The 27569-nt window shown below is 40.2% G+C and overlaps 1 protein-coding gene and 1 pseudogene across 1 annotated transcript in view; both read right to left on the reverse strand.

Annotated features, from left to right (window-relative positions):
* Window positions 1-3738: 3738 nt before the first annotated feature.
* Window positions 3739-27569, reverse strand: part of LOC131226222 (WAT1-related protein At5g07050-like) — a 43249-nt gene continuing 19418 nt past the window's right edge. Inside the window, exons 4-7 of the mRNA XM_058222003.1 lie at window positions 13203-13431; window positions 12367-12525; window positions 4511-4662; window positions 3739-4069 (exon numbers count right to left, since the gene is read on the reverse strand). Coding sequence (XP_058077986.1) covers window positions 3919-4069; window positions 4511-4662; window positions 12367-12525; window positions 13203-13431 — 691 coding nt within the window. The 3' untranslated portion in view covers window positions 3739-3918. The remainder of the gene's footprint in view (window positions 4070-4510; window positions 4663-12366; window positions 12526-13202; window positions 13432-27569) is intronic.
* Window positions 16241-16853, reverse strand: LOC131226219 (large ribosomal subunit protein uL14-like; annotated as a pseudogene).

Consider the following 27569-nt stretch of genomic DNA (forward strand, 5'->3'; position numbering starts at 1 on the left):
AGTTCTTTAGGCCCACCATGGTGTATATGTTATATCTAACATGGTCCATCCATTTTACAAGATCATTTTAGGGCATGAGCCCAAAATGAAGTAGATTCAAAGCTAAAGTAGACCGTACCAAAGAAATAGTGGGGACAATACACCCACTGTTGAAATCTTCCGTAGGCTTATCATGATCTCATAGAACCTGTTCATAAGGTCACGCAAAAGGAAAATACAAATATCAGCTTGACCTAGAACTTTTTTGGCCCCTGAGAAGCTTTCAATGATAGGCGTTTAATCCCCTAATTTCTGTGGTATAGTCAACTTGAGCTTGAATCTGCCTGAATTTTGGATCCATGCCCCAAAATGATCTCAAACCATAGACGCAGGGCGTGAATATAACACATACAACATGATAAGGCCTACGGAACTTTGCCATGTCAACACACGAAAAGGTCGGTGACACCCAATCTGCAATTTCCAGTTTCCATTTACTACCAACATGCCATTTGAGCCATGTAAGCCGCAAGCCCCACAAAAAGATAACCTGGCACAAAATTCAAGCCAGTTCATTAATCAGGTAGGACCAGTGGCAACCTAACTTACAGGTGTGACCCATTTAATGTCTGATCTTCATGGTAGGGGTGACCATTTGCAGAAGCAGCATGTTGGCAGGATCGATCGATAGACCTGCATGATAAGCTATGGCATCGTCACTTAGTATGGGAGCAGTTCCCGAGCTGAGTTTCCTGGTGACTCGGCTTGAAATATCATGGACTCGAGTTCACACACGGCCAGGTTTTTAAGTCAACTCACTCGGTTTTCGAACTACAGTTGTGTAAATTGATATGAGGCCTAATCATCCTTCATATGATTTCAGCGGACCATAGAATAGGAAGGTTCCAACGTGGCTCACACATATTCTCAATTTTACCATCATTGGATGATCGCAGCCATTCAAAAAAGTTAATGAAAAATGGACGATGAGATCTTTTGGATGCTGAGAAGTATGGCTCTAGTTATATAACTGTGCTTACTTTTGACTCCAGCGCTACATGCATGCATTATTGTCACAGATGGGCCCACTTGGGTCCCAAGTAGGAATCGACACTGTATCCATAATCGAACATCCCAGTGTAAAGGGGCATGTACAGTGCCTTAAATAATGCACCCAATCTTTAGAAGTGGAACCTATCTTTTGGTAATGGACTGGTTGCTTAAGAGGAATCAGTGGAAAAAAGATAATTTTTTTTCCTTAATAGATGTTTTCTGCTATTTAAATTGTAAGGAAATTCATGAATTCACCCAATAATACTTTGATTATATTAGGTTTATCCTGTGGAAGATATGAGATGATTGCTGTTTAATAAATTTAGAATTTTTATTATTTTAAATAAGACCCTAAAATTAAATCCATAGGTGCATGGTGCCTGAAAAATAATAATTATTGTTATTTATATCTCCACTTTAGGTTCCTTGTAAACAGATAGGACCTTTACCTTTTAATGGATGGGTTGCACAGAGAAAGGTAGAGGAAAATATCATTATCTGTTTCCTTTAAAATAATCCTTGAATTCAGAAGGAGAAAGTGGGTATATGGATTTCCAATAAACAATAGGGCCCTTTTCCTCTTAACAAAGTGGGTGCGTGGAGAAAGGAGGAAAATATCATTCTATTCTTGCTTCAAAATAATCCTGAAGTCTACAAGGAGTCTTGAATTTAGAAAGGGCAAAAATCTACAAATGAGAATACCCTTGAATTTATAAAATAAATTGTCCTTTTCTACACAGTACTTGCAATACATAAATGAGCTTAGACTTTTAATTTGATATATATATATATATATATATATATATATATCAACTCTAGCTACAATTGAAAAAAAATCAGGCTAAAAAGTTTCATCCATGCATGGGTCTAGTGAGCTTTATAGCTTTACGGACACAATTCCAGGATTAGTTATCCATTTTATGCTTATGATGTTGGCAAACTATGGAAGAGGGCTCCTCTCTCTCTCTCTCTCTCTCTCTCTCTCTCTCTCTCTAGATCTCTCTTCAAAATGTTAGTCATTTTAAGAGTTTAACTTTTAGTTAAAAATGCTAGTCCTAGGTTTTTATTTATTTATTTTTTTTAAGTATTTTTAATAACTTGTATTTTTGTTATTTTTAGAGTATTTTAGACTTTAAAAGGTCTTGAAATAGCTTAATTAAAGTACTTAATGAAGTCATGGGAAAGAATTTGAATAAGTTTAGAAGTCACTATTATTTTATGAAAGTTTATTATTTAAAAGTTGTGAATTTAAGACCAAGGATTTATATAAGAGACTTTGTAAAAAAATTTTATTCAAACTTTCATCAATAATGGGAATCTTACATCTCATTTTTTAAAGATTCTCTTTCCTTATGGGTTCAAAGGTTATTCTTGATAAGAGGACTTTAATCTCTTTTCTTTATTTCATGCACCCACTATGCAAAACTCTTAGGAAACTCAAATAAAAACTTTGAATATAATTGAACTTTTAAAATCTTAAAAATAACAAAATTATTTCTTACGAAAAATTAGTACATCTGGCTTTAAACTGAAATATAACTGTTTAATGATTGAATTTTGCGAAAGGACCGTAACATTTCAACAACACATTGGAAGAATGGACAACCAGTCACGACGTTAATGCCTCTACAAGTTAAGAGTCCAAATCTCAGCCCTTTCAATCTGGATTCAATCTTGGCAATCCATTAAGTCGTCCACAACCTATGCTACACCACGCCTAGGATTACAAGCATATGGAAAAGGTCGGGAAAGAATAAAATGAATACAAAAGATGAATAAGTCGGAGGTTCTAACCTGGAAGACTTTTCGCGCATCCTCCGTCTGCAATAGGTCCCAATAGATGAACGGTTTCAATCACCATAAATGGGTTGTACCTGTACAAATCTGCCCATGAGGACAATATGCATGTCCCAAGCCACCGGGACTTGGTAGCTTTCCCATTGCTGTTTTCGCAATGGATGTTTGTAATAATCACATGATGGTTTTAGATTGGTCCTTACAAGTGCAGTCCCCACTATTCAGCGGCAGCTACGAGCATGACTGCAGTTAGGGTTGAAAATGGGCTACACCAATCATGTCCTCATCCAGCCAATGAGCTAAGGACATGTCTTGGCCCAGCCCAGCCCAGAACGAACAGGTCTTGGCAGACTGGGCCTATCATCCGAATATTCGGCCCAACATTGTTTGATACGCCAGAAGGAGCAGTGCCTATTTGTCGAGCCTTTGACTAGATGCAAGTCCATCTGTAACCCGCTTTTAACAGGCCTCAAAATAGGCCCAGACGAATCCATGTGGTTAGAGTAGGCATGGCAAATTCACCAGGTCAGCATCAGCCCAAGCCCAACCCATTGGCTGCATGGCAGCAGAATTCTAGCCTGGTCCAAACCATGACCTGACCAAACCAACCCAACCAATAAAATAAATAAATAAATAAATAAATAAAACCCAACCAATATGTAAAAGCATTGCAATCCGATGGTCTGAATCCAAATTTTTTGCAGGTTTCTGCCATTAATTAAGCAGACACTAGTGATGAATATTACCTAATTATTTTATGTAAATATTTACATGGTTTCCTTTCCATACGTCCATGGATTCACACTGATCCATTATGCTCAAAATCAAAACAAAAAAATAATAATAACAACGATGAAGCAGCTTTTAATACAATCATGACACTCTCTCTCTCTCTCTCTCTCTCTCTCTCTCTCTCATGATAGAATATCTATTACCCCAAATGAATTAGGGTTTACATAAAAGGCCATGTGAAATTATGAAATTGACCCGGACCCGAAGCAACGGGGCGCTACCACCTGTGACCCCATTAAGCTTAACGTGGAGCATGACCCGCAACAGTGTTGGCTGGATGTATTATTATCTCCCTCTCTAGCTGAATATGTTTTTATCTTGATTTCCTTCCTTCGGTTCTTCACAAGACAAGGAGTGCTCTTGAGAATTGATCTGGTCCACATGATCTCCTTCTTTGCCCCACAATAGCAAGTAGAGTCCAATGATGGCAATAACACCTCCTAGTATGCTAAACAGATTCAATAAAAATCTCTTAGAATAGGTAAAAAGCACAAAAGGCTGTATGCAAAGAGAAATGGTCCACCAAGTATATGGTTGGGATGGAGGAGATTTTTTGGTTAATGACTATCCATGGTGGGCACCTAGAATGGGAATGTCTGGATCATTGAAAGGTGGGCCCTAAGATTATTTCATATATAAAGTGTTTGTTACACGATCTCGTCACGGTTTTTGGTTTTTTTGGGTTTTCTTTCTATTAATATGTAGAGCATATAATAGGAGAGGTCTGGGTTTTTTGGTGGTTACCCTCCTGAATTAGGTCACTTGTATATCCATTGATTGAATGACAATGAAATTATATATCTTTCTCCATTTAAAAAAAATAAAAATAAGAAAGAAAGAAAGAAGGTGGCCCTAGTTATTTGATAGTAAAACTGCTAAGAGAACTTACCATCCGGTGTTGAGTTTTTCGCCAAGAGCAAAGTATGCCAGTAATGCTACGAATAGGGTTGCAAGAGGGTTATACATGGTTACAAACACAGGTCCTTTTTCTTCCGTGCACCATAGCTGTATGTAGATTATTAAACCAGATACTACCACTCCCTGCAAACACATTAAGCTTGAAATTTAAAATTCACACTTTGAATTAATCACCCATGCTTGAAGATTGTACATTTTCTAAAACCCCTTTGATCCCTTCCAAGTGCACTTTCTAATTACTCTTGTTGTGTGCCCGCACTACACCAAAATTGCTAAAAATTAGGAATGGTTGAAAACTGTTTTGGGACTAGCAGCAATAGCTATAGACTACTAAAAATAGTTATGGATTAGATTCCTAGTCATTTACTATTAAAAATAAAATAAGCATAAAAATCATATTTATAATTTTTTAAAAAAAATTACATCCAAAAACAGACATACTCAAGAAAAAAAAAATTATAAAAAGTAGTTCCAAAATTTACAAAAAGAAGATTTTTTTTTTTTTTTAAAAAAAAGAAAAAAAAAAAAAAGAAAAAGAAGCCTAAATCACATCACAACTTGGAATGGCCTCGTCAATTTAGATGTCATCATCATCATCAAGGAAGTTAGCATCATGAACATGGAATAGAGGCTATTCAAAGCAGCCGTCAGAACTAAATATGTCTCGTGTTTTTTTTTTTTTAATCCACACTTTGGAGTCTTTTAGCTAGCTATGGCTTTAAACCGTAGATCCTCTATAGTCCTTAGTATTTTATTTTTTTTTTCATTTTTTTATAGTGCCTGTTGACAGATGCCTTAAATCTGTCTTTTTTGGTGCCTGGGCTGCTCGACCAGTCGAGTTACGCGGATCTTGCGTGAACTACATAAATTTGAGGCGGTTTCAGAACTTTTCTAAAGGAGGTGCGCAAGTGGAGTTTCCTAAACTATAAATAGGGGTCCCTAGGGCTATTCTAATGGATTTTAAAGCTTTCTAAAAAATTTTCAAGGACTCCTAAAAGGGTTCTAAGGTTATCAAAAGGTGTAGTAAGGGTGAGATTCGAGATTGTTCGAATCGGGTAAGTCCTCTCTCTTGTAATTTCTTTTCATAGTAGATTTCTATTGCTTTGTGCAATGGTTTTTTATCACAAAGATTTTTTCAAATTAAATCTTTGTGTTCTCTTGTGATTGTATGTTGCTCTTGGATTGCTATATTAGATCTAGATCTGTGTGATTCCGCAGCACAAATCTCCAACAAGTGGTATCAGAGCAATCGTTGGGGCACAGATCTGAATCTGCAGGATTAGTAATAATAGGAAACGGGAAGTTTGATATTGAGAGGTACTCAGGTAAAAATAAATTTGAATTATGGAAGGTTAAAATGATTGGCCTGTTAACCAAGCAAGGCGAGATTAAGGTTTTTGAGGAGTGAAAATCTACCATGAAAGATGATGAATGAGAAAACCTTGATAGTAATGCTTTAGCCTCTATCCGTTTATGTCTCACGGACGAGGTTCTCTGTAATATTTTGAGGGAGAAAACTGCGGCTAGTTTGTGGGCGAAGTTAAAGAACATTAATGCAAAGAAGTCCTCTGAAAAGTGCTTACACTTGAAGGTACAATGTTATACTTTCAAGATGGCATAGGGTGGAGATCTAGAAGCCTATATCAGCAACTTTAATAAATCAATGTGCAAATTACTGGATATGGAGGAAGTAGTAAAAAATGAGGAATAGGCATGTATATTGTTGAATTCTCTTCCTGCATCATATGAGTCTTTCAAGGACACGATGTGTACTACAAATAAAACCCTAAGTGTTGACACCGTTATCTCAGCCCTTCAAGGTAAGGCTATGAGAATGCTAAATGACGACATGGGGGCATCTTCCGATGCACTGATTACAAAGGGCAGAGATTCTGAGCGAGGTACAGGATCCTCAAGGCCTATATCCAAATCCAAAGGCAAGGGCAAAGGAAAATTAAAGTGTTAGAATTATGGGTTGTCTGGACACATGAAGAAGAATTGTAGAAATCTTAAAGTGAAGAAAAAAAATTCAGAGGCTTCTTCCAAAGAGTCAATGTTGTCACATCTGATGAAGAAACAAGTGGGGGTGAAGTTCTGTCTGTGTCCATGATCAGATATGTTCACAACAATCATGCAGATAAGTGAATCCTAGACACAGGAGCGTCATATCACAAGACTCCTCATCGGAGTTAGTTCGCTAATTACAAGGAATGCGATGGTGGACAGGTTTTTATGGGCAATGACAATGCCTGTAATGTTGTGGCTATTAGCACGGTGAGTATCAAGATGTTTGATGGGATGGAGGATACCTTAACTGATGTCAGGCACGTTCCTGATGTGAAGAAAAGTCTGATTTCTCTCGGTGCACTTGAGGCTATAGGGTGCAAGTTCACCGGTATTGATGGTGTTCTTAAAGTTTCGAAAGGGGCACTCATGGTTATGAGAGCGCAAAGGTACGGAAACCTTTATAGGTTGATTGGGAGCACTTCAGCAGGTGGAGCAGCAGCAGCTATTGCAGACTTCACGTCTCTACGCATGTGGCATGCTCAGCTGGGCTACATGAGTGAGCGGGACATGAAGGTACTTTCTGATCAATGTTTGATTCCAGCTTTTAAAAATTCTGATTTAGATATATACGAGCATTGTATATATGGTAAGCAATCTAAATTGTCTTTTAAATCTGGAAAACATGTTTGTAAGGGAGTGCTTGATTATGTGCACTCTGACGTATGGGGGCCATCGCCAGAAGTTTCCATTGGGGGGGGGGGGGGAGGGGGGGGTCATCATGGTATATATGTTTCATTCATTGACGACTACTCCAAGAAAGTTTGGGTTTACTTCATAAAACGCAAATCCGAAGTTTTCACCATATTGAAACAATGGAAGACAATGGTGGAAAAATAGTCAGGGCGAAAAATAAAGGTTTTAACAACTGACAATGGTGGAGAATTTACTTCCACTGAGTTTAATGAGTATTGCAAGGATGAAGGGATCATCAGGAACAACACGGTGCGCCACATGCCCGAGCAAAATGGTATGGTTGAGCGAATGAATCGGACTCTCCTGGAGAGGGCCAGATGCATGTTAAGTAATGCTGCGTTGAGCAAGGACCTATGGACTGAGGCCGTTAACACAGCATGTTATTTGGTAAACTAGTCTCCTTCAACGACAATTGAATGTAAAATCCCAGAGGAAGTGTGGAGTGGTCAGAAAATTACTACTCAGATCTACACATTTTTGGTTGTGAGGCTTACTTTCATGTACCGTCAATTGAGAAAGATAAGTTAGACCATAGAGCCTAAAAGTGCATCTTTGTTGGCTATGACATTGGTGTGAAAGGTTACAGGTTATTCGACAAGGTCACAGGCAAGGTCATCACTAGCCGTGACGTCAGATTCGATGAAAGCTCTTTATTCCGCAAAAATGATCAAGTTGAGCAAAAGGAACCAGAAAGGTTGATCATAGACATCTAGATTGACCCAGATGATACTCAGGCAAAGTCAGATGCATAAACAGAGGTATAAGATCAGGTGGAGCGGTCACCTGTGAGAAGAAACCCAGCACGTGATCGCAGGTTACCGGTAAGATATAAGGACGACTCTAATATTGTATATGCCCTCATTATAGATGAGAGGGGCCCGTCTACTATTCAGGAGGCTCTTGATGAGCCTGATGCAGAAAAGTGGAAGGCGGCTATGGACGATGAGATGGACTCGTTGCACAAAAATCATACATGGGAGCTAGTGGAGCTTCTTGTAGGCCGAAAAGTGATCGGATGCAAGTGGTTATTCAAAAAGAAACATGATAGATAGAAAGCAAGGTTGGTAGTGAAGGGTTATGCTTAGAGAGAAGGAATCGACTTCACAGAGATATCCGCGCCCGTAGTTAAGCAAGTGTCTATCAGATTCGTGTTGTCATTGGTTGCCCAATACGATCTCGAGCTAAAACAGATGGATGTGAAGACTGCATTCTTACACAGGGAACTGGAAGAGTAGATCTACATGAACAACCAAAGGGTTACGAAGTTAAAGGGGCAAAGAAAAAAGTTTGCAAGTTAATGAGGTCATTGTAAGGCCCGAAACAGTCGCTTAGGCAGTGGTATAAAAAATTTGATTCTTTTATGGTGAGTCAAAAATTTACTCGGAGTGAATATGATCACTGTGTCTATTACAAGACACTTAGTGATGAAAAATTCATCATCCTAGTACTGTATGTTGATCGTCTGTCATGATATGTCTGAAATCAACATACTGAAGACTCAGTTATTAAGGATATTCGAGATGAAAGATCAGGGGGCTGCAAAGAGGGTTCTCGGCATAGATATTAATAGAGACAGAAAAAAGAGCAGGCTTTGGTTATCACAGGTAGATTACCTTGAAAAGGTGTTGATCAAGTATGGGGTGGACCAAGCAAAGCCGGTGAGCATTCCCTACGCGGCTCACTTTAAGCTTTCTTTAGAATAATGTCCTAAATCAGATGAGGAAAAGTAGATTATGTCTCATGTGCCTTATTTGAATGCGGTTAGCAGTTTAATGTATGTCATGGTCTGTACCAGACTAGATATTTCACAAGTAGTAGGTGTTGTGATCATATACATGTCAAACCCTAACAAGTAACATTGGGAAGCGATGAAATGGCTACTTCGATACATTCGAGATACGAAAGACTATGTCTTAACTTTTGAGAAAACATGGACAAAGTTGTTAGGGTATGTGAATTTCGACTACGCAGGCAGTATAGATATCAGAAGATCTACTTCAGGATACTCGTTTGTACTAGCGGGTGGAGCAATCAGTTGGATGTCGAAGCTTCAGTCTGTAGTGGCTCTTTCCAAGACCGAAGCAGAATATATAGCAGTGACAGAAGCGTTTAAAGAAGATGTTTAGCTCAGAGGCATGATAAACCAATTGAGACTTCAGCAGGAGGCCGTACCAGTTAACTGTGATAGCGAGAGCGTTATCAATTTAACTAAAAATTCTGTTTATCACTCACGTACTAAACACATTAATGTTCGTCACTACTTTATCCAACAGGTGCTTGAGGAAGGAGGCGTAACACTGGAGAAGATGCATATCAGCGTGAATCCAACAGACATGCTCACTAAGGTCGTTCCGATAGAGAAGTTCAAGTTATGTGCAACTTCTCTAGGCTTGATGATGGCATAAAAGAAGGACGGAGCATGCACGAGAAGCGTTGATTGAAGCTATGATATGATGCAGAGATAAGAGAAGATGGCAGCAAGCTACACGGTTGAAGAATGAAGGCATAGTGCAGATTGTTTACAGATGCCTTAAATCTGTCTTTTTTGGGTCTCTCGACCGGTCGAGTGAGCCACTCGACTAGTCGAGCACTGTTCGACTCAAAGTCCAACGTGCTATTATTTTTGTGTCCGCGTCGCTCGACCAGTCGAGGGGATGGCTCGACCAATCGAGGTTACGCAGATCTTGCATAGACTGCGTAAATTTAAGACGGTTTTCGGACTTTTCCAAAGGAGTTGCATAAGTAGAGTTTCCTAAACTATAAATAGGGGTCCCTAGGGCTATTCTAATATATTTTAAAGCTTTCTAAGAGTTTTCTAAGGGTTCTAGGGTTATCAAAGGGTGTAGAAAGGGTGAGATTAGAGATTGTTCAAATCAGGTAAGTCCTCTCTTGTAATTTCTTTTCATAGTGAATTTTTGTTGCTTTGTGCAGTGGTTTTTTTCCACAAGGATTTTTCCACGTTAAATCTTTGTGTTCTCTTGTGATTGCTTGTTGCTCTTGAATTGCTATCATAGATCTAGATCTGTGTGATTCCGCAGCACAAATCCCCAACAGTGCCATGTAGGGTTCTCTATTTTTCTTACATTTAAAATGGTTTAAAACTACTTTAAATTTGGAACAGCCTATAGTCATTCTTAAACCAAAGATAGCCATTCTAAATTTGTAATTACTGTGTAGTACTGCCAAGTAGATTATTTGAAGTTAAATATTTAGGTAAATGAATAATTCTAAAACTTAATGACTCCACCAAGAAACTCAACTAACTCAATTTCTCTTGCTATGTTCTAGGATGGAAGTCCTATAAACTTGGTTTTTGTTATAGTTCCAAAACTTATTCAACTGGAAACTTGACCGCATCAAATCAACTCAGCCAGATTTCAAGCTGACTTGTTGGGAAACGTGGTAATGGTCCTGACTCGGCATAGACTCAAAGAGATTTGTCGAGTCAGCACACCCACTGTCCTAAATTTAACTATTTTAAATATCTATTAGCATTTCTACCATATTTTTAATTTACAATAATTAATTATTGAGTCAAGTTGGGTCAACTCTAACTTAACCCGATGGAACATGAGTTGAGTCAAGCTTTCAGGTTTTTGAACTAGCGTTGCTAGGCATTCATTGACTCAATTAACAGGAGTGACACACGGTTAGTCACAATGATGCTGTTTCTTTTATTTATTTATTTATCTTTTTTAATAAAAAGGAGGTGAGAGAGGGAGATCTAAATGCCAAACCCCATGAGTAATGTTTTGTGATATTTTATATTAATTATAAATAAAAATATTAATATTTAATTTTATAAATATATCTATTTTAATTTTTAAGTTTCAAGTACAGTCAGAGACACGATCGAGTCTTCCAGTCAACTCAACTCAGTGGACATTTGAGGGACTCCAAGTTTTGAATTTTTGAACTATAGGCTAATCGTAAAGTTCCATGACGTACCTGATCTGATGTAGAGCAGGTTGCAGACACTTTCAGGCAAAGATGGTACGATGAACGGTCGAAATGATCCGGACAGAGAGAACCTTAAATTAGTCTATCTCACAAACTGGGATGAGTTTTTCAACCTAGCATATATGATTTTGGAGTAGAAGAACCTACTCAAGCCTACCAACCCTGCTATGCTAGGTTGTGCATGCCAGATTTGCAAAATTCCATGGGATCAACAGTCAAAAGTCTCACTTAATTTTGTTTTGACCATAAAAAGAAAGTAAGTTTTAAAGTAAGTTTTAATTCAAGCATAACTTTTGATCCTTTGACTTGTAGAAGCCGTGCTTAACATCAAAAGGACCTAGAAAAATTAGGAGAACAACATAGTTGGGGCCAAATTGGAAACTTACTATTTTTGGCTGAAAACCATGAAGTCTAGTAGGAATAGAAGTTCTCTATAAATTGTAAGTGCACTATTTATAGTAAGTCACATTTTTTAGGGTGTTTGAGTTGAGTTCAAGTTTAAAACTCCGCCATAAGTTTAAGATCATTATTTAAAGAGTTATAATTTCATTTTTATCATCAATCAAATTATTTATGATTTATTAGGAAATTTTCCTGCTTTTATCACAGTGGATTCGAGGATACTCTCTAGGGAGTCCAGAGGAGTAGCTATCCCTTGAGGAAGATTTTGATCGACCTCATCACGTTCCTCCCTACATAATGATCGCAAACAATATGCTGATCAGGACCGTTGCTTTGGTGGACCACCACATGAACGGGACCCATCTATGTGGCGGCTCACAGGATCAATGGTCTTGATCATGTAAACGAGCACCTCATGTGCAATACAGATGTTCTGATGCGGGCCTCGTGATACATTCATGACAAGCATCATTCTAGTGGTCCTCTAGAAACCTAACGAATTGGCACAGATAAATGCAGTTGTGTGGTCCACAGATTAGTGTGGATTGGAGCCTGTATTTTTTGTGCATGACATCTACTCTGCGGGTCCACAATATGAACGGCTTGGATTTCACAGCTGCAAGGAGTCCCTTGTAAAGTGGACTCACGTGTACCCATGTTGGTGCACTTTTCTCTAAAAAAAAATTTTCCATAACATTTACTTACACAATATAAGATATTCCAGAGGTCGATGTTGAATCCAACAGTCCACGCCTTGGGTTTGTGTACCATGCATGCTGTGAAAACAGCTGATTGGGCCCCACCAACAAAGTTCATCCACGTTGTTAGTGAAAGCTGGGCCGGGTATTTCTTCAATGTGATTGCCTGCACTACCCATGGACGGCATACATCACATTTTCTACCATTGTAAATGCTTGTTAAAGTTCAGTACTCTCTTAATCAGGAGATGTAAAAAGCACCCAATAATCGTACATCTGGACCGTCCAAATGGTGGGGCATTTGTTGAAAAGGCTGAAAACGGGCCCAAGTAGTCCTGGACCAAAATAGGTCAGGCCCATCACTGTGGCATTGGCCCCATTATGTCGAGCCAGACCCAAATTTGTTAACCTGGTTGACGATTGGGTCGACCCATGAATCTGTTTTGTAAAAATGCTATTAGGCACCCGGCCTGTTCCAACCCACTTATAATAAGCCTATAAATAGAATTTGGGCCTGTTTGAACGTGGGTTTTCACAAAATGGGCTTGCTATTTTCTGTTGTCTCCACAAAAACCAATTTGATTGGTTTTCATCCCATCCGTTCTTTAGCTTTTATTTTAAGCGGGCATTGACATGGAGTTTGAAGAAGTGCATCCAAATGCACAAAATGGGCCCTTAGAGAGATTTAATCCTTAAATCCTACTTTTTTTAGTTGGTGCACTTGGTCTCGGGCTGCAGTTCACTGGTTCGGGTCAGGCTTGGGTCTGAATTGCTAGCCCATTTATAGGGGAGGGGGAGAGAGAGAGAGAGAGAGAGAGAGAGAGAGAGAGAGAGAGAGAGAACCTGCATGATGTACCGTAAGGCTGCTGTGATGGAGTATGCGACTGCAAGAATGGATCCCTTTATCCAATTTTCGTGGATGGTAATACTTCCTTGGATGTGAATAAGAGCATCCCCTACATTCCTCAAAACAGGTCCTCTATAGAGTGTCATGATCATCACACCCACCAGTGAAACCAGGGTCCCAACAATCTTTGCCATTCCACGTATGCTTCTATCGAGATCCTCCAATCTAAATCAATTTGCATAGAAAAATTCATCAAAACTAATTTCAGCTTGTTGACGCCAATATGTTAAAATAAAATTAGCTAGGATGGGCCATTTATTCGGATCTTCGGGACAGGCTTCGTTGTAAGGAAAAGATTTTAATGATCAAAGATATGAGGTAGTCTTTTTTTTTTTTCAACATGTAAAAAGCTTGCGCCATCGCCTTAAAGATCTCGATTTTTTGTGCAACGGAGGATTTCAACAAACTACAGAAGAGTTTTGGCAAGACACCATGTGTTCAAGTTACAACTAGAAAAAAGCTAAAACCTAGAACATTCATAATCAATATCCCCCGCATCATGAGAATCTAATGTAATTCCAACCACTTGAGTCTCTTATACTTGTCAACTTCCTTTCAAATTCAAGTCAAGTACAAGAGTCGATTTTGGATATTGGAATTTTTCATATGGGACAGCCTGCCCACCAACCAATATGAGAACAAGATATGTTATCACCTTTTTTTCTTTTTTTTCTTTTTTTTTTGAAGAACCACAATTGTATTGATATGATGGCCAAAGACTGTACAACGCTTCGGGTGAGCTCCAATCAACAAAAAGAAAGGAGCTCACCTATCATGAACCGAACAAAACCAAAGACACAGAAGAGAAAGACAGGGCACTACGCCCAGGGCAACAGAACGAAACCAGGGAAATGGCCCCCACCACGAGGAGTCAGACTCGCAGATTCCCCAGGCCTGCCTTATCCAAGACCAGGGAGCCTCTGATACACCTGGGCAAGCCCAGAGGAGAGCGGAAGAAGGAATTAGCACAGCCTTTACTAGCCGCTCTGGCAAGGGCATCCGCCACTGCATCCCTTCGTGGAAGATATGCCTGAAGGAGAGGTTGATAGAGCAACAGATATGGTGGATGGTCCCCATCTTATACCAAATGTTCCAGGGGCAATGGCGAGAAGGGTTGGCAGCTGCTTCCACCACCATTTTCGAGTCAGATTCCACGATAATATGCGAAAAGCCCAACTTGCTACAAAGGACGATGCTGTCAAGCATAACCTGAGCCTTCGCTATCATATTCATTGTGTAACCGTAGTACCGATGGAAGGCAAAAATAAATCGACCTTGGGAATCCCTGCAGACTCCTCCTCCACCACTCTCTCCCGGATTTCCACAGGAGGAGTCGTCCACGTTCAGCTTGACCCACCCAGGAGGGGGACGCACCCAACAAACAATCTGAGGCTTAGCTCCGAGTTTCCTGGCCCTGCGAAGGAGAAAATGGTGGCATTGAGAGATACCCGAGACGATTGGGGAAGGATGGCTACTAATGGGGCTACCGAGATCTTGCAGCCATCTGGAGACCCGAGAAATAATAGAAGAAGCTGACATCTGGATCTCATCAAACCTGGACACGTTTCGGCTCAACCATAACTCCCATGATAAAAGGCCAGGAATCAGGCCCACTAAGAACTTCTGACGAGAAGTGGAGGAGGCCCTGGAAGACCAGAAGTTGATCCGCTGCTGAATAGAGTGGGAGGGAATGTAGGGGATGTCAAACAGGCGATGGAAATGGGTCCACACAACAGAGGCTGTGTACCCGAAACAGAGAAGGTGGTCCAAGTTCTCCTCCCTGAAAGCGAAGGGCCTGATCAGATGAGGAGGCACAGTAGTAGGGGGCTGAGAAGGAGCCAGGGGAGCAGCAATGGACAGCCCTGAAGTAGGGGTTGAGGCAGGCCGCTGATGCAAAAATGTTGTCCCAAAGGAAGGAGAAGACTGCTGGAAGGAAGGCAAGGCAGACATGACCAAAACAGGGCCATGCAAGTTGACGATGTTTGGTTCCACGCTGGCCAGCGATGGCCCAGGAACTTCACAACAACATTCACAACGAGAGGCAAGGTGCACACCGGATTTTTGGACCGCCGCATCCACCGGGATGGCGTGGTGCATAATCTTCCAGAGAAAAATACCAAATTTAGGCGGGAGGACCTTATTCCAAGCCCAACGCGTCCATCGCAGAGTCTGCCAGTGCTGCCGGATCTCGTTCCAAGCTGAAGAGAGTGAGAATTCGTCGGACATTAAAAGGTCCTAGGCCAGGATGTCCTCTCTTCTCGATAGATGAACAGGGGTGTTCATCAGGAGCTGGAATGTAGCAGCAGGGAGGATGTCCCTAATATCGTGCCAGAATGATCGGGCAGATGGAGCATAGAAGTTCTTGACCGTCAATTCCCTGAGGTGGGCTGGAATGGGACCTTCCACAAGGCTGGCCATGAATCCCTCGCCAGTCCAGTCATGGTTCCAGAAGCTAACATCACCCTCATCGAGCAGCCATTTCGAATGAAGGGTAGCAGTCGAAAGATATTTCTGCAGATCCTTTCATGTATAAGATATGAAGTAGTCTAATCTAACATTTCTCTCTTTCGTTCTCTGTATGTTCCATCTGCGGTGAGCTGCTCCATTAAAGAAACGGTTCAAATGATCGTTGATACATGACGTATATCCAACTAGTGTCCTTAAACTACACATGTATTGTGAACGGAAACCATCATTCAACTGTCTACCCTATTTTACAATGTGCCCGCCTTGATAGTTAGATCGGGCCATTCATCATCAGCCTAAGCCTGGCCTAAAGGTTAGGACTGAGTCATTGCCACCTGAAATCATATACATGAAAGTCTCACCAAAGGTGGTGTGCATCCAACTCATCTAACATGTGATGTAGAACATGGCACAGATACACTCTTAGCATGGTTGGACCAAAAAAAGGTGGACCGTAAATTGATCATAACTTCTTCTTCTTCTTTTTTAAATCAAGAACTCAAACAAGAAGAAAATCCAAATCCACTACAACTTATAAATTCTCTACAAAAAACACAATTTGGACTTTTTACCAATCTACCAACAAAACATCTTGCGTAGTTTCTCTTCCAAAACAAAATAAAGGCTCAAACTCAACAAAGCAAAAATCCCGAGATCATACATCATCTCTCAAACAATGGCATTCGCTGCACTAGCAATTCTTGGCCACAAATCTGCGCATTCCTTTCCAATTGGCCCTGTAATTGCCGAACCTTTCATTTCTCCCTTGGGATTCACTATCACTTCAGCATTATCTTCGAAATACATGTACACACCATCCTTTCGGCAAAATAGCTTGCGCTGCCTGACGATCACAGCAGGCATGACCTTCTTCCTCATATCAGGTTTCCCTTTCTTCACGGTGGCCATGACCATATCACCGACTCAAGCCGACGGCAAGCGATTGAGCCGGCCCTTAATACCCTTCACGGAGATTATGTAGAGATTCTTAGCGCTGGTGTTGTCGGCGCAGTTCAAGGTCGCCGCCATCGGAAGACCCGGCAACATTCGGAACTTGTTTCTGACAGATCCTCCACGACCTCGCTTCGACATCTCCTCTATTTTGGATTTCGCTCGCTCGCACGATTGAGATTGGAGCATAACCTATCAATCTTTACTGAAACGGGCCATCTGAGGTGAACAACCCGCATTGTGGGTCACGTTTGTCCATTTCATTAGAAAACGCACACTTTCAGGTCAAAAATGAAATTTTAAGAAAAAATTCACTATTTTTAGTAATTTCAAATTTTTTAATATTTTCTTACTTTTACAGTTTTAGATTTTCTTTTTTTAGAAATAACTTGTAATCATGCTAGGACTCTTCTAGCAAAAGCTTATTTGGAATTATTTTTTTTAGAAATTAGGTTTTAAAAGAGTTTTATTAAAATTAGGATTTTTATTAGAGTTAGAATTTTTTTTTATTTTTGATAATTACGAATTTTGGTTTTTTTCTATATTAATGGTGTAATAGGGACACATTAGACATCAATCGATTAAATTTCAAATTTCTAGAATTCATTTCTATTTTCTTATTCTCCCTCGTTTATTCGAGGTATGTTTATGAGGAGTCCATGAAGCTCCGTAGATTCGGAGTAATCATCACACCCATCCCCACGTCAATTAATATCAGAGAAAAGACTCCCCTCGGACTGATGGCAAATAATAAAGGTATAGACAAAAATCTTGTGTACGGTGATCCAGAAATTCATTATCTTTTATAAAGAATGGAAGCTTTCCATCGAGAGAGTTAGTTGTCTATGCAAGGGCTGTAAGGAAACACTCGACCATATTGCGGATGCGCTAATTCCGCCCCGAGCCCAAGGCGATGCTCAACCACCCATGGTCATTGTACGATATAACCCCAGTTTTCACAGAGCACCATCAGATGATGGTGAATCACAAGCCACCATTTGATCGTGAAGAAGTCGTTGTACATGCCAAAGGTAGAGATAGATTTACAGCGACAAAATATCTTTCGAACAAAGTACACTATAAACTAGAAAGTTTGTAATGTGATCATTGATGTCAGGAGTAGTGAAAATCTCATGTTGAAAATAATGGTGAAAAAGTTACAACTGAAAACAAAAAAGCACCCATCTTCGTACACGATTGGATGGATCAAGGAGGTCAACAAAATAGAGGTACCCGAATAATGCATTGTCTCTTTTTCAATTGGTAAAAATTATTAGGATCAAATACTTTGTAACGTGGTCGATATGGAAGTTTGTCACATGTTACTTGGTCGACCATGGCAATATAATGTTAATGCTACACATAGAGGTCAAAAAAATGTATTTATATTTATTAAATATGGTAGAAAGTTTATCTTCGTCCCTATGGGAACAGAGAACCAACCCAAGACTTCTAAAATTGAGAAACAGTCTCTCATAACCAAACATGATTTTGTGAAACAATATGAGGAGACAGGATATGTAGATGCATTATTTGGAAGTGAAAATTATATGGAGCCTGTGAACATCCCAGAAGATTTTAAAACCAGTGTTGCAGGAGTTCAAGGCGATTGTGCTCGATGAACTCCCTAATAAATTGCCTACCATACGAGATATACACAACCACATTGATCATGTCTCAGGAGTAAGTCTACCCAATTGTCTACATTATTAAAAAGGATGCGAGATTTTGCAAGCACAAGTAAAGGAGTTTATCCATATTGATCAAGTTAATGAGAGCATGCATATATGTATTATGTCAACTCAAGAGCCTAATGCAAAATACAAGGAAAATGTTGAAAAATATCGACGCCATAAATTATTTGAATACCATAAGCAAAGTCCCTTGAGTAACTCGAGAACAATTTTTTTCCAAGTGGAGGGGTCTGATGTAGAACATGGCATGGATACATTCCTAGCATGGTTGAACCAAAAGAAGGTGGACCGTAAATTAATCATATCTTTTGATCTGGGTATTGTTAAGGGGTGCGTAACCTATCAATCTTTATTGAAACGGGTCATCCAAGGTGAACCATCCCACATAGTGGCTCACGTTTGTCCATTTCGTTAGAAAACGCACACTTTCAAGTCAAAAAATGAAAATTTAAGGAAAAATTACTATTTTTAGTAATTCTGAATTTTTTAATATTTTCTAACTTTTACAGTTTTAAATTTTTTTTCTTTTTTAAAAACAACTTTTAATCATGCTAGGACTCTTCTAGTAAAATCTTACTTGGAATTTTTATTTTTAGAAATTAGGTTTTATAGGAGTTTTATATATTAAAATTAGGATTTTTATTAGAGCTAGAATTTTGTTATTTTCAGTTATTACGAATTTTAATTTTTTTTCTATATTAATGGTGTAATATAGACACATTAGACATCAATCAAATAAATTTCAAATTTCTAGGATTTATTTCTATTTTATTATTATCCTTCGTGGATTCGAGGTATCTCTGTGAGGAGTCAAGAGAAGCTCCATGGATTCACAGTAGTTATCTTTGTGGGAGACAGTGATCGACCTCATCACGCTCATCCCTGTGTCAACATGGTTGCCCCTCGATGAAAACACGATAACCTAATATTATGATATTTCAATCACCATGTGTGATAGAAACTAAATAGAGGGAAAAAATAGGAATTAAAATAGGGTTGGGCCAAGTTAAATGTCAATGGGTCGGCGCGGGGTAACTCAGGCCCCTCAGGTGGAGGTGGGATTTGTAAAGACTCTAAAGGGAACCTCATCTTTGCATTTGCAGTAGGTTTTGGAGAGGGGCCCATCAACAGAGTGGAGCTTCGTGTGGTTTGGAACGGATTATCAGTTTGTCTAGCCCTTAGCCTACACAGGGTGGAGGTCAAGTCAGACTCCAATTTTGTGAATAATCTCCTTTACGGTAGCTCGAGGCCAAGTTGGGTTTGGAAGAATTGGCTCAAAAGGATTGAGGAGCTTAGGAGTAAAGGGGCGTTCATGTAACACCCATACTTTTGCATACATGAATGTTACCATTATAAACCCAAATTGCATGTCTGTAGGAGGGTACATAAAACCTAAGTTATTAACCAAGCCATAATACTCACAACCCACCACTAAAACTCCACGGTTAAATTAAAACAAACCTATAATAGTAAGTTGAGACTCCTATATTGTGACCCACATAAACAACTAGAGAAAAGTACAAGAGAAGAGTACAAGAAATCGTAGATACTATTACCACCAATAATAATAATAATAATAATATATTATTATTATTTTTATTATTATTATTAAAAGTATCATAAGTGCATATTGAGTCATCTAATCCCTAATTCAGCAACTGATTACTAGTTAAGTGTTCCCTTAGACCTTTTTCTTTTTTTAACCGTTGATATTCGAATTAGAGTCAATCCGACCACCAGATCAATGTAAATCCACAAATAAGAGTCAAAGGTTAAAAGTACCCACCTAAGCATATGAATTGCCCAAAAAATAGTCAGATAGCCTAACAGGACATGTGGATTCAAACAGACGGCGTGGATCACACTGATCATCACGTGGAAACTCCATTTAATAGGTGCATGTACACGGATTTCATACACACGCCGTGCACGAAATCTCCACCTCGGGTCAAAGCTGCTTTGACCCGATGAAAATCACAAAAGCAAGGAAATTCGAAATTTCCTCCCGCCCTGCGCTGCGCCAAAACGGACCGTCCGTCTGTCGACGCAAACGGACGCTATTATAAATACGAAAGACGAATCCAGACCGTCCTTCTGATGGATAGGGTCCCACGGACCACACTCATGAAGATACTCAGGATTGAAAACCGTCCGTTCGGCCTCTGTCCACAAACCAGAACGCAACATACGAAAATGCCGCTGACGTAGATGGAGTGTCCACGTACGCCACGCCTCCGACCAATCCGACCGTTAGAAACGATCAGAAGGAAGCCACGTACGCGGAGAACAGCCGCGTCAGACCTACGATTTCCGGAAATAGTGCCCTACTCGCGGGAAAGCGGAAAAAGATCCTTCCCTATTGAGGGAAGGCGAATCTCAGTCGTTCGTTGGCTTTTGGAGGTTTCTCCTGAGCTAATATGGATCTTCCGTCTTAGGGCAGTTTAAAATCTCGTAGCAATACCGAGATTTTGATGAGAAATCGCGTGGCCACGAGACACCGCCACTCCCGGATTAGTGGTATCACCGGCTATTACACACCGTTGGGTGGGCCACGTAGTCCTTCTGAGCACCATCCAATCCTTCTAGACGCCTCTGATCAATGGATAACCGGACCATGGCAAAAACGCCATGATCAGTGGGTCACCTTACTCGATCCAACTGAGAGACCCACTTTCTGCCAATCAGACCCATTCAATGATCTGGTCCGTCCATCGTGTATCCCAGCTCATTTAATATCTACAAGGGTAAATCAAAGGGACCCATGCATGGGATTCAAAACATTGGGTGATCCTAGTGCCAAACCGTTTTCGATTAACTTTAGTAATCTCCGCACTAATCTTCGAGATTAGCTATGGAATGCTCCAGAAACAGAAAGAGCTACAAATACCCATTTTATTAGGGCGAATCCCAAGAGAAACGGAGTAGAAAAATAGAAAGGAGAAAGAGAGAGTGATCTGAGCGCCGTCAACGCTGGAGCGAGTTGCAGACTAGTTGCAACCCGACTCAGCTATGTGACCCGCCTACAGTAGAGGAAACAGAGTGTGAGAGGAGGGATTTGGAAGGAGTGGGAGAAGGCATTGGGGAGGAAAGGTGTCTGTGGGAGATATTGAAGGCGGGGTGTGCGTGGTAGCTGCTGGAACCTGTTTCCAGTTGCTGCTTGACCCGGTCATCCAAAACCCGGACCCTGACTCAGTCTACATCCTGTTGCAAACGGGTTTCATCTCTACCGAACTACCGTTCAGCCCCAGTCCAGGTAATCACACCTACTCTCCCTCTATCATTGGAGACTTTCACCACTCAGCTGCCATGTTCACAGTCCCCTCGACTGGGGTGTGAGTTTCGTGACTCTACACCATTCCAGTGCAAGAAAACCGATCTGCAATCATAGCAGTGGTCGGTTTCCCCTGGAGCCAAGTCCAGCACTTCGAACCGAGCTCTGTTTCGCCAAGAACAGAGGTTGGGAGTGCCGTTTGCACTCGAACCACCACCAAGTCAGCGGTTCGGGTACGACGCTGGTGAGTCGATCCCAACTCAGTTGGGCATAGGGTGCTGGTCGCCCTGGTTAAAACCAGGCATGGACAATCACGACCCGCCCGATTGAGGGATGACCCAGCTGTTTTCCCCAACTGCACCAACCCAATACACAATAAGGGGGTTGACTCGACTAGGTTACCTGACTGAGTCAACTCTGTTCTCATAACAAGTTGACTCGTTCAGTTTTCCAACTAAATCAGGGAACTCCAATCGCCTGTGTATGATCCGAACAGCGTTGGATAAAGTGAATTAGGCCTTGTAGTAGATGAGACCCTTGTAACTAACCCAACTCGCTGTTGGTTAAAAGCCCCGACCGAGTCAACTCGGTCGTAACTCAATGAGGTCTTGAAATGCTTCGTCCAGGCACAACCAACAACTGGATACCTTGGAAGACACTCCTTCCTCCAATCTGCCAAAACTAGTAAGTGGAAATCAACCTTCATATGACTAGTAAACTTTATGCATTGGAACTAGGAGTTTAAATATACATACTTGGATTTTAGGATCAATACATCCACCCCCTAAGAACGTATCGAATCAAGAGAAGCATTCACTCAAGGTGAGGGATATCCATCATTTTATGGAATTATAAAATAATGATAGAAAGATATTATAATTATGCAAATAGTAGTTGTGTTCCTTTAACTTTGAATTGACATGAATAAACATGTGGGACTGTCTCAATTTATGTTACCCCAACATATGTCCTATGAGAATTGCTTTAAGATCACCATGCCATATTGGGAATTGCTTGTGTACACGCACAATATTCCTACTTGTTGCACATTATCACGCCACATTTGAAAATACATATATACATCTTCTAGTTGCATTAAATGTAAGAGTCCTTGCTTCCACTACAATAATAAGCTTGCTCCATTTCTCATTATATGGGTTAGAATTGTTATAGTTTGATATAAACGAATATCTTTTCTTAAGATGTGTAGTAATCAAGTTACTATCCAAATGTGTTTGAAATGTCATATTTGGGCCCTCCTTTGGACCTTGGGAAAGTAAATGATTTTATACTAAGTTCATATTTAAATGTTGGATATCCTATTAAAGGACTACATTTCTTGATCATGCTTGTGAGAGGAATCTTGTTAATCCTATGGAATGTGCATGAGCATCATGGTACATGACATTCACACATGACATATGAGTTTTTCTAGGTGCTCAATGTAAGCTACATTCTGTTCGATTTACTGAAAGTTCAACACTTTAGTTTAACTCACAGAACCTGTGCATTTGGGTCACTTTGGGCGCTCTTTCTTTTCATTAGGCTTTTCCAGGATTAGACACTCCTCGGGCATACCCCATGTATTTTTTCAGGAGATATTTTTGGGCGCACTCACTTTCATGGCTTTTCCAAGGTAGATAATCTACCGCGGGCAATCTGCATGATCTTTTCCGGGCGGCTAGTTTTCCTTCGGCGTACCTATGAGTATTTTTCCGGGTGCCTAGTTCGCCTTGGGCGACCTTTATTTTGACAACTGGATGTGCATCTCCAGATCTGTGACTTGTCCATACATTTATACACCCATACATTCGTTTATAATTTCATGATTAGTCTCCTTATAATTGAAATATGTTGATTTAAACTATTTTGGAATGATATGATAAGCATGAATCCTTGCGGGAAGTTCCCACCAAGTTTTCACTCACCCAATCGTGCGGTTGCACCAAATAGACACAGGTAAGATGAACAGGTGGAGACCCCTATGACGGGATTCTAGGGACGGCTGAGGTAGAGTTTGGCAAGGAAGAACTCTATGTGAATGTTATTGAGCCTTTGGGGCTTTAGGATTTACTTGCTTTTGTATTTTAGACTATGTGTTATATTTGAGTTGTAAAATATTTACCTTAGTGTGGGATTTCATTTTGCTCCCATTTACATGTATTAAGCTTCTTTTCGTTACTCTTGATATTCCCAGCTTTTGTAGTGATTGCTTTACTTCACGCTTTGAAATTACTATTAATTGGATGTACGATGGTCCATTTTATAACGTAATACTCGGGTTCTCTATGAGGAGCGACTATCATCGGGTTATGAGAATCAGGGTGTTACAGTTCATCTTTAGCCATATCCCGAGGGAAGAGAATGCCCCGGCCAATGCCTTGACCTACATTGGTAGTCTTTCCCAGGTGTCGTCGATGTTCAGCTGCTGGGCCTAGCTTTCGATACATATTAAGGGTCTATTAGTCCTGGATAGATCAGGCCTAGGTGTCCTTCAAAAAATCTTTAGGAATCCGAGTTAGGTGATTTGTATATACCTGGCATACGATAGGCGGCCCTCTGTATTTTCTAGTAGGGTGCCCGAAATGTCCAGCCAATCTATGTAAAGATTCTCTTTGATGAATGAAAAGCTTAGTTTTTAAATATATATATTAAAAAAAAAAAAAAACAAGAATTGAAATATTAGATAGTTTTCTTATGTGTTCATTGAGAATAATACTCAATTTTATTTTATTTTTATGAGGAACGACCTCAAAAAGAAAACTTACAATTCATGAGGTCCCTAACCAAATAGGGCAAATATATATACACGCACACGCACCCTGACATCAACCGTCCGAAAAGGTGGATGGTCCAGATGAAGACGCTTCTAAGTGCGAGTTTGAGAAAGAGTTCCCATCTCCCACATTTCTAGGAAGAGGATTAGCTATTGACAAGTTGAGTAACAATGCTCCTGCTCAAGTGACATAAGAAGTTCCGTAGGCCCCACCATAATGTATGTTTTGTATCCGCATCGTCCATAGATTTGGAGAGATCATTTTATGGCATGAACTAAAGAATGAGTAAGATCCAAAGCTCAAGTGGACCCCACCACAGAAAACAGTAGGGAGAGTGATGCCCACCCTTAAAAAATTCTAAGGGCACAAAAGTTTTCGATCAAGCTGATATTTGTGTTTCCCCTCTTTCATGTCTACTTTAACTTATGAATAGGTTGGATCTCAAATAAACATCATGGTGGACCTTAGGAATATTCCAATGGTAGGCATCACTCTTCCTACTGTTTTCTGTGGCAGGGTCCACTCAAGCTTTGGATCTACCTCATTCTTTGGCTGCTCATGCCCTAAAATGATCTCTCCAAATAAATGGACGTGTGGATACAACGCATATATCATGGTGGGCCCACATAACTTGGTGACAAGCAGGGAGTCTCGCTACTCAACCTGTCTGTTACTAATCCGCGTCCAGCACTCGAGGGAGAGAGTCTCTCATCGCACGTCGCCTCATTCCGGCTTTCCCAGTAAGTTGTTGTGCTGTAAACCTATGTGGGACCCACCGTGATGTTTATGAGAGAGTCCATCCATTTTTTGAGCTCATTTTAGGAACTGAGACCAAAAGTGATTAGAGTACAATACTCAAGGAAATAGTGGGCAAGAAAATTCCTACCATTGAAACCTCCCTGTGTGTAGATTGGGTACTTTCCCACCCATCCCGAGATGGGGACAGGCTAGGGCTCTGAAGGCCACTGTGATGTATGGATTTTATCCACACCGTCCATGCATTTCTTCTTGTCATTTTAAGCTAGCGAAGCAAAACTGAGGTAGATCCATTGCTCGATTAGCCCCGAAATGAGGATTAAAGGCTTATCGTTGAAAAATACTCGGGAACAATAGAAGTTTTAGATCAAGCTGATATTTGTGTTTTACTTTCACCCAGGTCTTTGTGACCTTATGAACAGGTTTGATGAAAAATAAACATCACAGTGGGCCCTAGGAAGGTTTCAATGGTAGGAATTTCTCTACCCACTATTTCCTTTAATGCGGCCCACTTAAGTACTATCATGCTCACTTTTGGTCTCAAGTCCTAAAATAAGATCAAAAAATGGATGGAAAGGATAGATTTATCACAAACATCACGGTGGGTCTCACTTAGGTCAACTTACCGCATGAGGCTTTTGCAGGAGATCCTCAAGAAGATTAGGCGTGAGTGCGAGTAACAGACTCTCGTTCTCACCAAAGCACGGGAGAAGGAAGCTCTCTTTTTCAAACTAACGCTTAAGAGCGCCTTATCTATGCCATCCGTCTTATCCGACGATTGATATCAAAGTGCGCATATAGTGACGGGGTGCGTAGGTGAGCATTCCTCTCTCTCTCTCTCTCTCTCTCTCTCTCTCTCTCTCTCTCTCTCTCTCTCGATATATAGATATATATATATATAAAATAAAATCTATCATATATAGTAAGGGAAAATATCTTATTTTGAGACAATTTTAAGATTTTTGGGTGGTTGTCCATTGTTTTCATTGAATGGCCCAGGTTGATGTGACTTTTAGCCATCCAAATTTTGAGAGGGGTCAACCTAGTTGAATGGATTGAATGTCAATCTACTTTTTACTTTTAATTATTAATGTGTAAGAAGTTCCCTTGCACACGCATATTTTGTATAAAAAAAATTTAAAGGTGGACTCATGCCATGAAATTTCATTGAACATGAGAAATTTACATCCATTCGAGTGGCCCCCAACAAAAAGATACAGACCTCACCTATCATATAACCACATACTACCCAAGACTAAGATTCTCTGAGGTAGCCTAAGCCTACTTTGCCAAGAAAGAGGAGACCCCTAATATAAGGGGGAAGGTCAGAGACTGATTGGAAGAGACGGTGAACCTGGCCATTACTACCCATTCGCGCGAGATCATCCGCCACTGCATTAGCTTCTCTTGAAGAGCATGAAAGGGAGATATCCATGCCTGCCATCAAAGAATTAATCTTAATCCACCAATACCAAATGAACCAAGACGGGCAGCAGGATTTGGAGATGGATTCCACAACGGTTTTAGAATCACTAACCAGATCGATCTTGGAGAAGTCATTGGACCTGCAAAGGGATAAGGCCTCCTAAATCATGTTCACACCCCAAGTATAGGATTGTGATGTAGTAATAAACTCGGTAAGACCGAGGTCAAATCCACAGGGACTGAAACCTGTACGTAATCTGAAAATAACCCGAACTAGAACTAGAATAATATAAAACCTAAATCAGAAGAAAATAAGAGAAGAATTGTGAATCATTAAACTAAAAAATTGTAGAAATCAAAGGTAGGAAACTAGGGTGCCGAGGATCTACTTATAGAGGTCAGGGAGATCTACGCTTGATTCATGAACTCAACTAGACTTCGAGTCCCATCTTCATCCAGTTGGAAGATATATCACTAAAGCTCTATCTGAACTTCCTTTGATCTAGTTTGCAAAGAGATGAGAGGTATGAGAATTAGAATGGATTCCATCACAAAACCATGCCCATGAGACAAAGTAAACAACAGAATTATACCAATCCATAGCCAATCTGAGAGATGTATGAATATTAGGAAGGGTTTCATCATCCAACCATGTCCAAGGGGCGATAGTGAACAACAGGGCTTTCTAACTGTATAATCATAATAAGGGGTAGGAAATACTCAAAGCCATCGCAGATCTGTAATTTCGGTCACAACGAACCATTAAAAATTGAAAGGATTCCTATTAATCAAACCAGAATCAATCAACATCAGTTCAATTATACTACAAGCTTCACCTCTTAGCCCTAACTAAGAGGTTTAGCCCGACATGATTAGGCTAATTCTCTTAAACAGAAACATAAAAAAATAGAAAAAATAAAAAATAAAACTCTAACTATCTCTCTCTCTCTTGTGCAGACGTCT

This window comes from Magnolia sinica, chromosome 14 (assembly GCF_029962835.1).
Source record: "Magnolia sinica isolate HGM2019 chromosome 14, MsV1, whole genome shotgun sequence".
NCBI lineage: Eukaryota > Viridiplantae > Streptophyta > Magnoliopsida > Magnoliales > Magnoliaceae > Magnolia > Magnolia sinica.